The 14,155-nt window shown below is 38.0% G+C and overlaps 1 protein-coding gene across 6 annotated transcripts in view; it reads right to left on the reverse strand.

The window, feature by feature from the left end:
• TMEM196 (transmembrane protein 196) overlaps positions 1–14,155 on the reverse strand; it is a 165,840-nt gene that overhangs the window by 44,504 nt on the left and 107,181 nt on the right. For 2 of the 6 annotated variants that reach the window (XM_084897875.1, XM_084897874.1), the window contains exon 1: positions 3,996–4,207. The exons of the other annotated variants lie outside the window; for them this stretch is intronic. In XM_084897875.1, the coding sequence (XP_084754001.1) occupies positions 3,996–4,142 (147 nt within the window). In that variant the 5' untranslated portion in view covers positions 4,143–4,207. Of the gene's footprint in view, positions 1–3,995; positions 4,208–14,155 lie in introns of those variants that run through there. 6 annotated transcript variants of the gene reach the window in all.

The raw sequence follows: 14,155 nt of genomic DNA on the forward strand, positions 1-14,155 counted from the left end.
TATGTTTATATGTGGGGTGAACAGGGTTTAGAAAGTTCTTTTAATATACTTAGTTTATAGAATGATTGTCAGATATACAAAATGGAATTTACCATGGGATATATCAACTGCAACTCAGAATCTTGACAGGTTGTTCTGGGCATGGCCCTCTGAATCTCTAGATTTCCAATGGTCAACCTAGAGCAATAAAATAAAATTCTCTTGGACCCATGAATCTCTGTACTAGTAAGTACAGTCCATTCCCATTATAGATAATGCACTGGAGACTGAGAAAAGTACCTATCACACAGCAACTCGGAAACATAGCCTTATCTATTTAATGCCTGGCTAATATATGTCACACATCAATTATATTTTATATGGCAACGTCTTTTCCAAAGCAGTTTACTCAACGGTTCATTCATTGTTATCTGACAGTTATATCTTCTTTTATACTTTTAATGAGGTGACTATATATATCAGCTAAAAAAAGAATAAAAAAGAAGCAACATACTATAAAGACATTTATAGCTTTCTTTCTCTAAGTCTAAATACTTTTTCCCTTCTAAATACCCACATCTTTTAAACTGATCGCAGACGCACCCTTTGCCTGATTATAAAATAGCGACTGAAAATAGTCTGTATAAGTATCAATTTCATTGATTTTACTAGTAACTCCTTTATCTTGGTACTATTTTATTTTTAAACCATCTTTTAGTTATATATTTAACATTTTAGGGGCATATAATCAAAATAGGTATCCAAATTCTTAGTGCATTTGACCTAGACAAAAAGCTTATGATGTTGGGTTCTCTGCTAGTAAGAAGCAATCTTTTCATACTACAGTTTTTGTTTTCATTGACTTCTAAAATTTAAGTCAGAAGTATTGTAATAATGATGTTAATGTGTGGGGGAAAAACTTCATGGCACCAATCAAAAAACAAATTCTGATTATAGACTATGGTTATCCTGACAGGTTATTATAAAATATCATTCTGTGTTCATAAATAATACAGACTTTTCATTCATAAAATGCCAGAGAGATTCATAAGTTTCTGTCTAGTTTTCCCTTGCCTCTCCCTGGAGTCTTTTTAGAAAGTAAGAATTGCTATCATTAATTTTTTAAACTATTGAGAAATAAATCCATTGCCTTGAACTGACAAACAACCTCCCATGTTCTGGCCCCAACCACTCTTCCCAACCTTCTCTCTGCCTCACAAACCTCCGCCCCAGAACACTATTGGAGCCTGTTCCTCCTGGGACATAACCCACCCGGTCCCAGGTTTTTGCCTTCATTCATGCTGCCTGAGAGGTTTTCCTTCCTCATGCTCTTCTCTGCCGGTCTGTGCACCCAGGATTAGCTGCTCACATTTATTCAGTGCTTACTCCATGCTGTACTTTTTTACTAAAAGCCTTATTTCATTTGTGCCTTCTCACAACGCCGTTTTACAATGTATGAGGAAACTCTGGCTAGTCAACCAGGTAGTAAATGGCAGCTCTGGGATCTGCACCCACGTAGACTCCAGATTTCACACTGTGCTACATTACTCAACACAGTGATACATTAATTCCCAGCACACTTGTACGATCAAGAGAAAAATAATCATTCTCCCATGGATGTTTCATTGGTCATCCCCACCACTCTTCCCTTTACCTGCCCCTGTATCTCTCTGAAGCCAAACTCTTATGTGTCACTGATAAAGATGTATCTATCCATCATGTTTCCTTTACTAGGCATTCTGATTCATTTCGAGAATCTTTGAGTTATATAGTAAAATGCCTTACACACGGCAATCCCTCTGTAAGTGTTGGTTATATGAATTCATCATTGGCAGAATGAAGAGATAATTCAGACTGTATCAGAAATGACCTCTGCAAAATGATTTTAAAAATCTATTTATCAAGCCTATAATTTGATAAACAATGATCACAACTTGCTATTGATTCTTTCACAAATTTGCTTTTTTAATTTGAGTTCATAAAAGTGACCATCTGGGCATTCTAGTTTCAAATCCATTCATTCAATCACATGTAGTTTTTTTTTTTTTTTAATTTTCTACTGAGTCAAATTGTTCTAGGATCATAGGTGAATTTTGGCTACTCTAAAGAACCAGTTAAACATGGAAATAGTTCTTTATGATAATTACTATATATATATGACTGTTTTATTTGCTTTTCTCTAATTTGATTCAAATTTTCATTTTCTGTATATACACATATATCAACTCATCTAGATAATAGTAAGTAGTTTGGGAAGAGGGATACAAATAATTTAATTATTTTTCTTATATGATGTCAAGTAAATGTAACTTTTTAAATTCTTAAATAAAAACAGGATACTTCAATACTATTTAGAGACAACTTAAGTTTGTTCACCCAATCTCTGACATGTCAGAGGGGAAGTGTTTTGAAAGTATTTGAGGCTTCTCCCTCATAAAAAATAAGTCCATTCCCTTGAACTGGTGAACAACCTCCCATGATCTGGCCCCAAAAGATCACATTTTCTTCCTCCTGCTTTCAATGTTGACATTACATTTCATTTTAATAATTGTCTGATAGAAGTTTTAGAGTATGACTATTTCTGTTAATTATAAAATGACAACTCTCAAAATAGTCACTATTACATATAAGACATAATGTCATATTTAAGATTTGCCTTTAGACTTTCAAACTTAAACTTAAAATATTCATTGATAAATTTGTATAATAAAGAAAAAGGTAATTATTAAGAGGTTGGTAGTAAGTTATTATTGAATTTAAAACAAGGATTCTTGGAAGAATTCACCATTAGAATTGAACACCATTTTTCTTTTAACTTTGAAAAATTACAATATTAAAATAAATTTTCTAAAGCAGAATGCTTTAAGAATGATAAAATTTTAAGTATGCTAGAATTTCCCTCAAAAAACGAATTACTTTAGAAAAACTTATTTGAACTCATACACGATCATCTTTTTCTCAGTAACTTAAAGCACAAGTAACTAAGCCATGATTGCTAATTATGTCCATTGATTATCAGGGATAGAATAATATCCCATAAATTATCTAAAGTAAGATGGAGAGATAGAGACCCCCAAAGAATAGAGCAGAGCGGCTTTCTACATTAAAGGAGAAGAAAAGCTGTTTTTCAAAATTAGGCCTCTACTAGGAATAGTGCTAAGTTACTTCATTGATTCTTGGTGGAAGGGATGGGTCTCCCAGGCTTTCCTGGAGACTCACTCAAAGTAAATAAACAAGAAGCTCCTTGGGTTAGCCATCTGACCTAGAAAAGATGATGGCATTTTCTCTGAGCCTTAGGCACTCTTTGAGCTAAGTTATTCTCCAATTAGAATGTTGTTAAATACCATACCATTTGTTGTTCAACTTATTGCCTAGAACTTGCAAGAGAGTTTTTAGAAATGGAGTACAGAAGGCTATCTTGGGAAAATCTAGAGCAGTGTTTGTGGGTGTTTTGGGTTTTTTTTTTGTTTGTTTTTTTGTTTTTTTTTGGGGGGTGGGGTGGTGGTGGAATAAAATGCTCCTTTTACTCACACCACATCTCTCTTTTTGTCATGCCTTTAGTGTACTCAGACATGAATGCACAGAGTCTACCCTTGCTTGTTCCTGGCACACAACAACGACGTAAACCCTTTCATTCTCATCTCCCTTGTAAAAGAAACAGCCTGCCCCTGACAGGTGTGATCCCCGAATCAGCACCACGGGGCAGTCCTCTGCAGATTCAGCTGGTGACAAGGGTCCCCTCCCCAAACTTTAAACAAAGGCATTTAATTTGGTCTTGAGCCAAGGTAAGGAAGAAAAAAAAAAGCAAAGGAAAAAGAAAACAATTGCTGGGCTAAATAAAAACACAATGTAACGAGGCATAGCCCGTCAACATGAACCTTCATGCAAGCCCAGGAGCCTTATGATTCTCTTTCCCCCGGGGGGTGGGGGAGGTGACTACCGCACGCACACTGACCATCACCTTAAGGAGGTAAAGAGAGTGAAATGGCTCAACGTACACACACCCCGCTCCATACCGGGGACGAGTCTCCGAGCTGCGGCTTGTGCTGCCGGAGGGCCAGGCTGAAGCTGACCGCCCCCACGGCCACGCTGGACACCCCCAGCCCTATCTCCAGCACGGACAGCACCAGGAGGCTCCCGATGATCTGGCCGCTGGTGCACATCCTTCCTCGGTCATCGTTCCTTCCAGATCAGCGTGGGAAACTGACCATCCGCCTTCTTTCTTCCTCTCTCCTCCTGTTCCCTCTTTTCCTCCCCCCTCCCAGACCCCAAAACTTTTCCTTCTTCACCAGCCGAGCACTATCCACAGGGACTGCGTTCCCAGCACCGGAGACCCGCTTCCTTGACCGGGCCACAGGCAAGAGAACCGCTCCTCTCCGGAGCCCCCTTCAGACAGGGATGGTGGAAGCAAGGATCCGTGGTCTGAGTCCAAGAGGGGAGAGGAAACAGGTCGCAGGGGTTTCCAAAAAGGAGCCGGAAACCTGGGGCAGCAGGGAGCTCCCAGTGCAGCTGGCTGGCTGGCTGGCGAGGCGCTGTCCAGAGTTCTGCCGCGTCCTGGTCTCCGCAAGGAAACCCGCTCCCTCCTGCGCCTCCTCCCAGACGCCCGGGCCCCCCTTCCCTTTCTTGCCAAGGAGATGAGCTTTGCTTCCCGGAGATGCAGAGCCAAACTGCTCAGAGCCTCTCTCTCTCTCTCTCCCTTGCACGCCCGCCCCTCTCCTCGCCTTTGTTTTCGCGGCAACACCGAGCGCTCCTGCCAGCCCCCCTTCCACAAGGCAGAGTGGGCTGAGGAGGTGCAGCACCGCGTGCCTGGCAGTTGCTGTGTGGCCAGAAAAAGCAACCTTGTCGGATGGCCTTTTCCAGTCTGGGTTTCTTCGCCCCCCGCCCCCCTCCTCCTCCCGCCCTCTTCCTTCCCCCTCTCTCTGGATCTGCTTCTCTTTCATCACGTGGTGACCTCACTGGGATGGAAGGGGTTGATGCAGGAGGGAAATGCTTGGTCTGTTCCCGGGTCTAGAACTGATGCTCTTGGCTGGCCTTTAATTGGTCTCTCTTTGGGACCCTAAATTCAGAGACAGGAGGGATCCCCACCTCTGCATCTTCCCCCACTCGCTTCCCTTCTGGGCTTCTATCCAGATGGAAGGGGAAGGGATGCATACGTCAATGGGGCTCCTTCAGTGTAAAACACTTCTATGTGTATGTGTATGCCAGGATAGGGTGGGGGTGCAGTGGCTAAAGAGAGAGCTCAGGGGCTGGAGAAAGGCCAGACCCCTAAATTCAGCAGGACTGAAGGACCCTCGCCATGGAACTCCTCTCTCTGGAAGACTCAAGGAGCATCCATGCCCCTGTCACCTTTCTTGTCTGGGGGTGAGGGACATGCAACTGGCTGGGGCCACACTCCGGTGGGGATGTGGCCAGCAGACCCTTGCTGTCCCTGTCCCCTGTGAGCACTGCTACAACTTCTAGGGTGCATTCCCTGATGGAGCAGGGCTGGGACCCTGTGTGCTCACTGGAATTTGGGAGATGTGTGCATTTAAGTACTAACTATAGTGGAAAGGATGCTGTTAAAAACAGGTATCTAGCTGAATGCACAGTCTACAAAAAATCCTTGGGGATTTTTGTGAGGTAGTCTGATGAAAAGGGGACTCTAGAAGCCTGAACATCACTGGGTCAGGACCCTGTTTCCATGTCTCTGATTTTTACCCCATGAAAATCACATGATATTTCATCAAAGAGACCCAGGACATGAAGGAATGAGAAGGTGTTTTGGGGTGTGGATCATCTTTCTCAAAAAGTGGGTGGTGCCCCAGTTGGAAATGGATTGAAGGAAAATAGAGGAAAGGAGGATTGATTTGGACACATTAGCAAGACCAGGTTAACGAGACCTCTGAATATATGCAGACCAGTGCAGTGCGGACACCTTTCTCTTTAGAAGCTTCTTTTTTTAAAGCCCCATTGAGGAGAACATGGAAGCTGAGTTATATATTATACAATCTATAAGCAGAAGCTTCTGTTTTCTTCAATTTGAATGAATTGGGGCTTCTTTCATATTTTAATTCAATTTTACACTATAATTTACTTTTCTTAATGTGATGTTTATACTTTGCATTTTAAAAAATGAGTTTTCTTCCCTTACAAAATAGAAAAGATGGGGAGAATTATGTTACTAGGCCTTAAATAGTCTTCAGTTATTATGATATTTGGAGAACAACTAATACATTGATGTTCACTAATTAGTGGATTCACTTTTTACTTCTTAACAACGAAATCCACCAAGCAGTTAATTGCTAGAATCCTTTAAGTACTTTGTGACTTCAATGAAGCACATATTATTTTATTTAAATCTTGTAGAAGTCATCTAAATGATTCAATTTATATGTGAAAATCATGAAATATCTCACTACTAACTTTGCTTTGTTTTAAATCATTGCTGTTCTACTTAATATATATATATATATATATATATATATATATATATATATATATATATATATGTTTATTGGTTTCAAAGAGGAAGGGAGAGGTAGAGAGATATAGAAACATCAATAATGAAAGAATCATTGATCCTACTGGGGACCCAGCCCACAACCTAGGCATGTGCCTTTGACCAGAATCAAACCTGGAACCCTTCAGCCCACAGGCTGATGCTCTGTTCATTGAGCCAAACCAGCTAGGGCTTTTTCTTCTCCCCCCTCCCCCCGTCCCCCCATTAGGAAGAGAATAACAAGCTATACTTATTGTTAAAATAGAACACAGACATATGGAAAGAAATATAACATATAAAGGGAAATTAATTTTTTAGAGAACATATAATGTTAACAATTGATGAATTTCACAGAGGGAAAAAAATGAGCAAATCATGTATTGTGGTTGAACTTTTGTCTCTGAATGTAATAGAATATATTTACTTAAATACTCCAAAGTGTAGTCATATGCCTCAATATAATCAATCTTGATTGACCCTTTTTATTGGTACAGAATGTAAACCTCTTGAAAATTGAATGTACATGAAAGAAATTAAATTCATCTTCATGTATTACTTACTACCAATAAATGACACTAAAATGGAAATACTCGTAGGAATAAAATTTAAAAAAAATATCACCCATAGAAGAAATTACTGCTTTGTGTTTAAAAACATGAGGATCAATGTTGTTAAAACTTTCAAAAGAATATGTCATTGTTCTGGAAGACAAAGTATATTTCTTAAACGATGTAAAGATTTTCCCTCCCATAGTAAACACAAGAGCAGCTAAACTTATCTCTTAATGAATAAAATCACAGCAAAAATAGATTCAAATTGGCATTATACATGTGTCAAAACTATCTGTTGGAGAAAGAATTATAGGATAAAATAGTAACTCAAGAAAAAACTAAATAAGTACATTTTTATCCAAATACCAGTGGCTCTACAATTAGAGGTTTTAATTTTTCTTATGCTATGGTACACTGAAAGAGCAAATCATGAGATTCATTGACACATTGTTTATTACATCTTCCACAAGAGCAATAATACAAAAAATCTCAAGTTTGCCACCTGCTGGCTTATTTATGACACAATGAATACAAATGTGTAGACAACCTCAAAGTAATTTTTATTAAACATAGCAGTTAATCAGAATAAAATCCTTCATAATTGCTCTCTTCAAGAACCTAAATTCTGCCAATAAGTATTTAAGAATTCTGGGATCCTTCTGTACCCATTTTATCCAAATAAGATTTATAGACATTTTAACATATGAGTAAAGAAAAAATCTAAGATTTGATAAACAAATACCACCTGTCATAGTGAAGTAAATTAATGAAATAATTCAATCACTAATATAGGGTTAGTGACTGAAAATGTCAACATTTGAAACTGATTCATTTTGAAATCTGAATTAGTGTTCAAGCTATTATAAACTAAATTTGTACAGTGACCATAAGCACTGGACTGAATGGCCAAAGTAGAATTGAAGATTAAGGAAAATAAAAATCACAAAATTGTTACAAACCATTTAGCTGTTTTAGGTGCTACAAATATATTTAATATTATAATACTATTATCACTGTGGTTAAAAATGATTGTACCCAAATGCTTAGCTATGCTTTGATAAAGTGATTCAACCAAAAAGCGGAAAAAAAGAAAACAAAATATTGAGGATTTTTTTTACTTGAAGATCAAGAAGCAGAGACAACAAAATCTGAATTTAGCTTTTTTGTCTTATAGAAATAACATAGTTTAGAAGTTATTATCCTATATAATAAAGAGGTAATATGCAAATTGAACATCATGCCCTTGCACAAGATGGCTGCCCCCATGTGATCACAAGATGGCTGCCACAAGATGGCCAGCAGGGGAGGGCAGTTGTGGGTAATCAGGCCAGCAGGGGAAGGCAACCAGGCTGGCAGGGGAGGACAGTTGGGGGAGACCGAACCAGGCCTGCAGTGGAGAGAGGGCAGTTGCGGGGGGGCGGGGGGATGACCAGGCTGGTAGGGAAGAGCAGTTAGGGGTGACCAGGTTGGCAGGGAAGGGCAGTTAGGGGTGACTGGGCCAGCAGGGGAGGGAAGTTGGGAGGATCAGGCCTACAAGGGAGGGCAGTTAGGAGCAATAGGGCTGGCAGGGAAGCAGTTACGTGTCGATCAGGCTGGCAGGGAGTGGTTAGGGGGTGATCAGGCTGGCAGGCAGAAGTGGTTAGGGACAATCAGACAGGCAGGCAGCCAAGCAGTTGGGAGCCAGCAGTCCTGGACTGTGAGAAGGATATCCAATTGCTGGTTAAACCGGCAGTTGGACATCTCCTGAGGGGTCCCAGATTGGAGAGGATGCAGGCTGGATTGAGGGACAACATCCCCCTGTGCATGCATTTTGTGCATTGGGCCTTTAGGCTAATAATAATATCAGTACTTATGAAAATAAGAGAAAGTATAATACTAAACAGAGTTAAGAGTTCTTGTTGAATACTCAGTCTTAGGTGGAGAACACAGGTAGGGCACACACAAGTAGTGGGGCTAAACCGTATCTGAAGTAAAGACAACTCTGTATCTTACCTTCAAATGTTATAAAACAGATCCCTTAAGTATCAATTTTTCATTAAGTAACTTGTAAAGCCTAACAACTACATATTGAATACAAGATATAGACTTTAAATAAAAATGCAGATAGAGTAAAAACAAATGGAAGGAAATAATATTTTATGCAAACAGTGGCTATGTTAATAAAGGATAAAATATACTTCAAAACAGCAAGAAATGGACATAAAAGGATAAAAGGGTTAATTTAACAAATAGATTGTGGTAGTTAGCTTCTGACCGCAATGATTCCTGCCTCCTGGTATTCAAATCCTTGTATAACATCCTCCCCTTGACTTTGGTAAAAGTGATGAATGTCACCTCTTTGATTAGGTTGACAAAAGACTGACTACCATCTTAAGCTCCTCTCCATTGTCATCTCTGATTGTGTTTTAAGAAAGCATGTTGATATGCTGTGAGGCCTACAAGACAAGGAACTGAGGGCAGCCTCATTCTAATAATCAATAAGGAATTGACACCCTCTGTCCAACAAGAGGACGAGGAACTGAATCCTGCCAATCATCACATAAGTGAGTTTGGAAGCAGATCTTTGACCAGATGTGTCTTGAGATGACTGCCAATCTAGCCAACATCTGACTGCCAGAGAAAACGCACCTAAGCTGCACTTGGGTTCTTGAACCCCAGAAACAGAGATAATAAATGTTTTCTCAGGCTATTAAGTTTTGGCATGATATGTTTACAGACCAACAGATTAATTAATACAAAGATATAACAATCATAAATGTGGAAACTCCCAACAACTATGTCAAAACATGAGGCAAAAATTAATAGACTAAAAAAGAACTGGAAAATTTCATAATCATACTTGGAGATGTTTAATACCCAACTGATAGACCAAATACAGAAAAAAATTGGCAAAGGTATAGAAGAAATAATCAACTCTACTAACCAACTGTTCTAATCCATAAACCAGGGATAATGATGCCTACTGAGACTTGCTTTCTACAGTAAAAAGAATCCGCTGACTGGCTACTGAGTCAGTGAAATGCAGTGTTGTGCCTAAATTCTTGCCAGAAAGAGACAGTTTCCACACAATTTCTGATTTTTGATACCCTCTTGAGTACTTTAAAAAATGAGTGCTAAGTTATTTAATAATTATGTTATATATTATCTGACGAAACTTTTATAAAATTATTTCAGAGACAAAGAAATCAATGATAGCAAGCTATTAGGTCATATTAACCAATATGAAAAGTAGATTAGCATAAAACAGTAAAAATGATAGGGCCACCAGAATGCCTCTTGTTAGATTTCATCCTGTACTTACATTTAAAGTACAACATTCCTGACCTCCTTCTCAACTCTTCCTTTAAGCAGAACACACTACATTAAACAAACACCTATATTTTTATAAATCCCATCCACTACACTCAGTTATATCTTCTACTAGAACAACAGAGAACAAGTAAAACCTATTTTTTTAAAATCATCATAGTCATTCAAATATTTTATAATTTCCATGCCTTCTGTAGAGTCTGACATTACAGGAGAAATTTGCCAGGCCCTTAGAGAGCATAAAAAAGGTCCAGGTCATTGACACCAGCGAGTCTTAACTTGTCCCTGTTTTTCTAAAGTAAAAACACAACTGTCAAGAACCAAGTACAAGATGGTAATTCCTCAATAAGTATATATTTTTATAAATGTGCCTTGTATTAATATAACCATTTTTGGCCACACTCTGAACCATATTTCATTTTCAGTGAAAACCCAGAATATTTTCCCTGTTTTTCCAATCTTGTATTTGTACAGATGATTTCCCCCCTGTATTAAATTTATTCGGATGACATTGGTTAATAGGACCATATAGGTTACAAGTGCACATTTCAATGTACATGATCTGTATGTTGCACTGTGTGCCCACTATCCAAAGTCAAAGGATCTTCTGTCAAAAAGATCGTTTATATATTTGGCCCCCTTTACTCATTACTACCCCTCCACTTTTTTCCCTCTGGTAACCACCATACCTTTGTCCGTGTCTATGAGTTTCTTACATATGGGTGAAATCATATGGTTCTTAGCTTTTCCTGACTGACTTATTTTGCTTAGAATAAGGTTCTCAAGGTCCATCTAAGCTTTCAAAAATGGCAGCATTTCATCTTTTCTTATGGCTAAGTAGTATTCCATAATATATATATGCCATATCTATCAAAGGACACTTTAGTTGTCTCCATGTCTTGGTCACCATGAATAATACTGCAATAAACATAAGGGTACATATATCATTGCAAATAAATATTTTTGATTTTTTTGCGTAGATACCAATTTGGAAGGAGAAGTAACAGTGTCACATTTTTTTGCAGATGAGATGGTTCTGTATATAGAAAACCCTAAAGATTCCAACAAAAATGATTAGTAACAATGAACAAATACATTAAAATACAGTAAAACTGCAGAAAACAGCTGATTTTTGTTTAACCTAAGGGCAGGTTGATTTATTGATCACTAATTTCATCTTTCTGGGTTTGAACCTTCATTCTTTCCTGTAGAGACAGATCTTTTTGAATCTCCTTTCTGTCATCTGATGCATTAGCTATTCTTTCCAAATTTATGTCATATGCCCCCAAGCAGCGGGCCTATTCTGGCCTCATTCTTCTTGTTCTGAACATTTCTAAAACTTGTCACTTTTACCATCTTCGGCATTTTTAACAGGCCTCTGCTCAGTTATGCCTCTTGCATTTCTGTCTCTATTTCAGATTCATGCCACTCCAGGACTTTTCATCAGGTCCCTGCCCCACCTTTTAGCGTTTCATATTTCCCTAAAAATACCAGAGTTGTTCCTGGGCAGGCACACGATTTAATGGTTTTTGTCTTTTTATTTTCCCTCAGATGGGGAATTTATAGTTATAGTCAGAATTTTGGTTTCAGGAGATCCCTATCTAATTCAGCTACCTTAAAACTGAAGTATCTGGCCGGGCGCTTGTCTTCCATGACATAGGAATTCGGGTGACAATCTCACTGTGTAAAGCTGTTTTCCCTATTTTGAGTTGACACTAACTTATAAACTCACTGAAGAAATACTTAATAAATATCTGTCAAACAAATATATAAAAAAGTAAAAGAATTCATGAAAAACTGAGATATGGTGTTATTTTTCCAAGATTTTATCTACTTCAACTTATTCAACTGCTTATGTTTTATTACCAAAATCAAATCAGCATAGTGATTTCTCTCCTTACTTCTCTCACTGACCCACTTAAAAATAAAATGAAAGAGGGAAAAATAGAAAGCATTTATGACAAAATGACAGTTTCTTTATTCATATATAAATAGCTATTTCAAACCAAAAAGAAAGCCACCTGATGGAAAAGATCACGATGTATAAATAGGCAATTTTCATACCCAAAGTATTAAAAATGGCTGGTTAACATGTTAAAAGGTGTTCAGACTCAATAGCAAAATGTCCAACTGGTCATTAATTCTCACATTGGACTGACAAATATTTATTTTAAAATGATCATTAGTATTCATAGGAAAATGCCTGTGAATCTCAATACCTCCAGAGACCACCATTATATTGAAATTTAATTTAATAATGATAATGTTTGAAAATTAAAGTTATATTATATTGACTATTCCCAGTTAAAAAAGCCAGAGGAATGAATCACAGGTTTTAAAATAACTTTTAAAATAAGAAATCTTTAAGCTTTTAAAAAAATGAATTCTTCTGCCCTTTAGGAATGAAGGTACATTGAAAATCCAATAATATAGTAGGATTTATCCCTCCAGTGATAGGTTATAACTGTAGCAGATAAAATGCCACAGGGGTTGAATAAGCATAAAGTTTCTGTGATTTCTAAGGAAATCCTTTCTGCTCAGCCAACACTATATTCTCTCAGCATGGATGCCAAATGCTGGGAATAAATATAAAAACACCAGAAGTTCTTGCCCTGGCTGGTGTGGCTCTCAGTTGGGCATTGTTTTCTACTCTGAAAGGTTGCTGGTTCGATTCCAGGTCAGGGCACATGTCAGAATTGCAGGCTCAATCCCCAGTAGGAGGCAGCCAATCAATGTTTTGCTCTCACATCAAAGTTTTGAAAACTTAGGAATGGTTCTTAGTCCAGAACTCTATGTAGCCAAATAGCAACAAAAACTTTTAGGTTTATTGATTGGACTGTTGCATTGTCTGAAAAGAAGTTGGTCAAATTTTATTTTGAGGGGTTTGGATTAGGAAGGGAGATATAACATAATGTTAAAAAAATTGATTAAATTAATTTTTCTTTTTCTAATTAGTTTTCCTTTGCCAATACACGAGACCTTGACTTGGGGTTCTATGTATCATCTCAAACCCTGGAACACTTTCTGAGCAGGGGGACAGGGTAATACTGATTTATAAGATAATACTAAAAATTAGTGACAGCTAATATTTATGGAGTGTTTACTATGTACAAGACACTATTCTAGCCACTGGAGATACCCCATAAATAATAAAGAATATTTTCTTTAAAAATGTTTACATTCTGTGAAGGATTCATCAATAAACAAATCAACAAATAATTATATGATAAAATTTCAGATAGTGGAGTAAATTAAATCAAGGTATGGGAAGGAAGTGACAAATGGGTATTTTGCACAGTGTCCAGATGGTGACACACACAGAGACCCAAATGAGGTGATTGTGTAAACCTGAGGAAGAACTCAAGAGAAACCATCACTGGCAAAGGGCAGAGATGAGCACTGTGTGTTTCTTAGAGAGCTTAGTGAGTTAGGGGGAAAGTGGTTGGAAATGAGAGTGCAGAGAGAGTCAGGGATTAGATTATGTAAGGCTTCTTGATCATGGTAATATTTTTTATTTAATTCTAGGTGAGTAGATTAAAGGTTTTTGAAAATGGATGCAACACGATATCCTTTACATGTTAATATAATCAATTTTCCGATCTGCTGACTCCACATACAAACCACTGAAGGATGGGGTGGGGATAGAGGCAATAGGAGACTATTACAATTAATTATAAATGAAGGCGTGGACTAAAGGGGTGATGCTGGAGGCGGTGAGAAGAACAATTTGACAATAGCATGTAAGAGAGAAATATGAATTTAAAAAAAGTAGAGCTTTGAGCTGCAGTCTTATTTTACGGTGCTGGATTGAGAAACTGAAACCAAGCCAAGGACTGAA

The sequence above is a fragment of the Pipistrellus hanaki genome (genome assembly GCF_964339955.1).
Source record: "Pipistrellus hanaki genome assembly, chromosome: 10".
Lineage (NCBI taxonomy): Eukaryota > Metazoa > Chordata > Mammalia > Chiroptera > Vespertilionidae > Pipistrellus > Pipistrellus hanaki.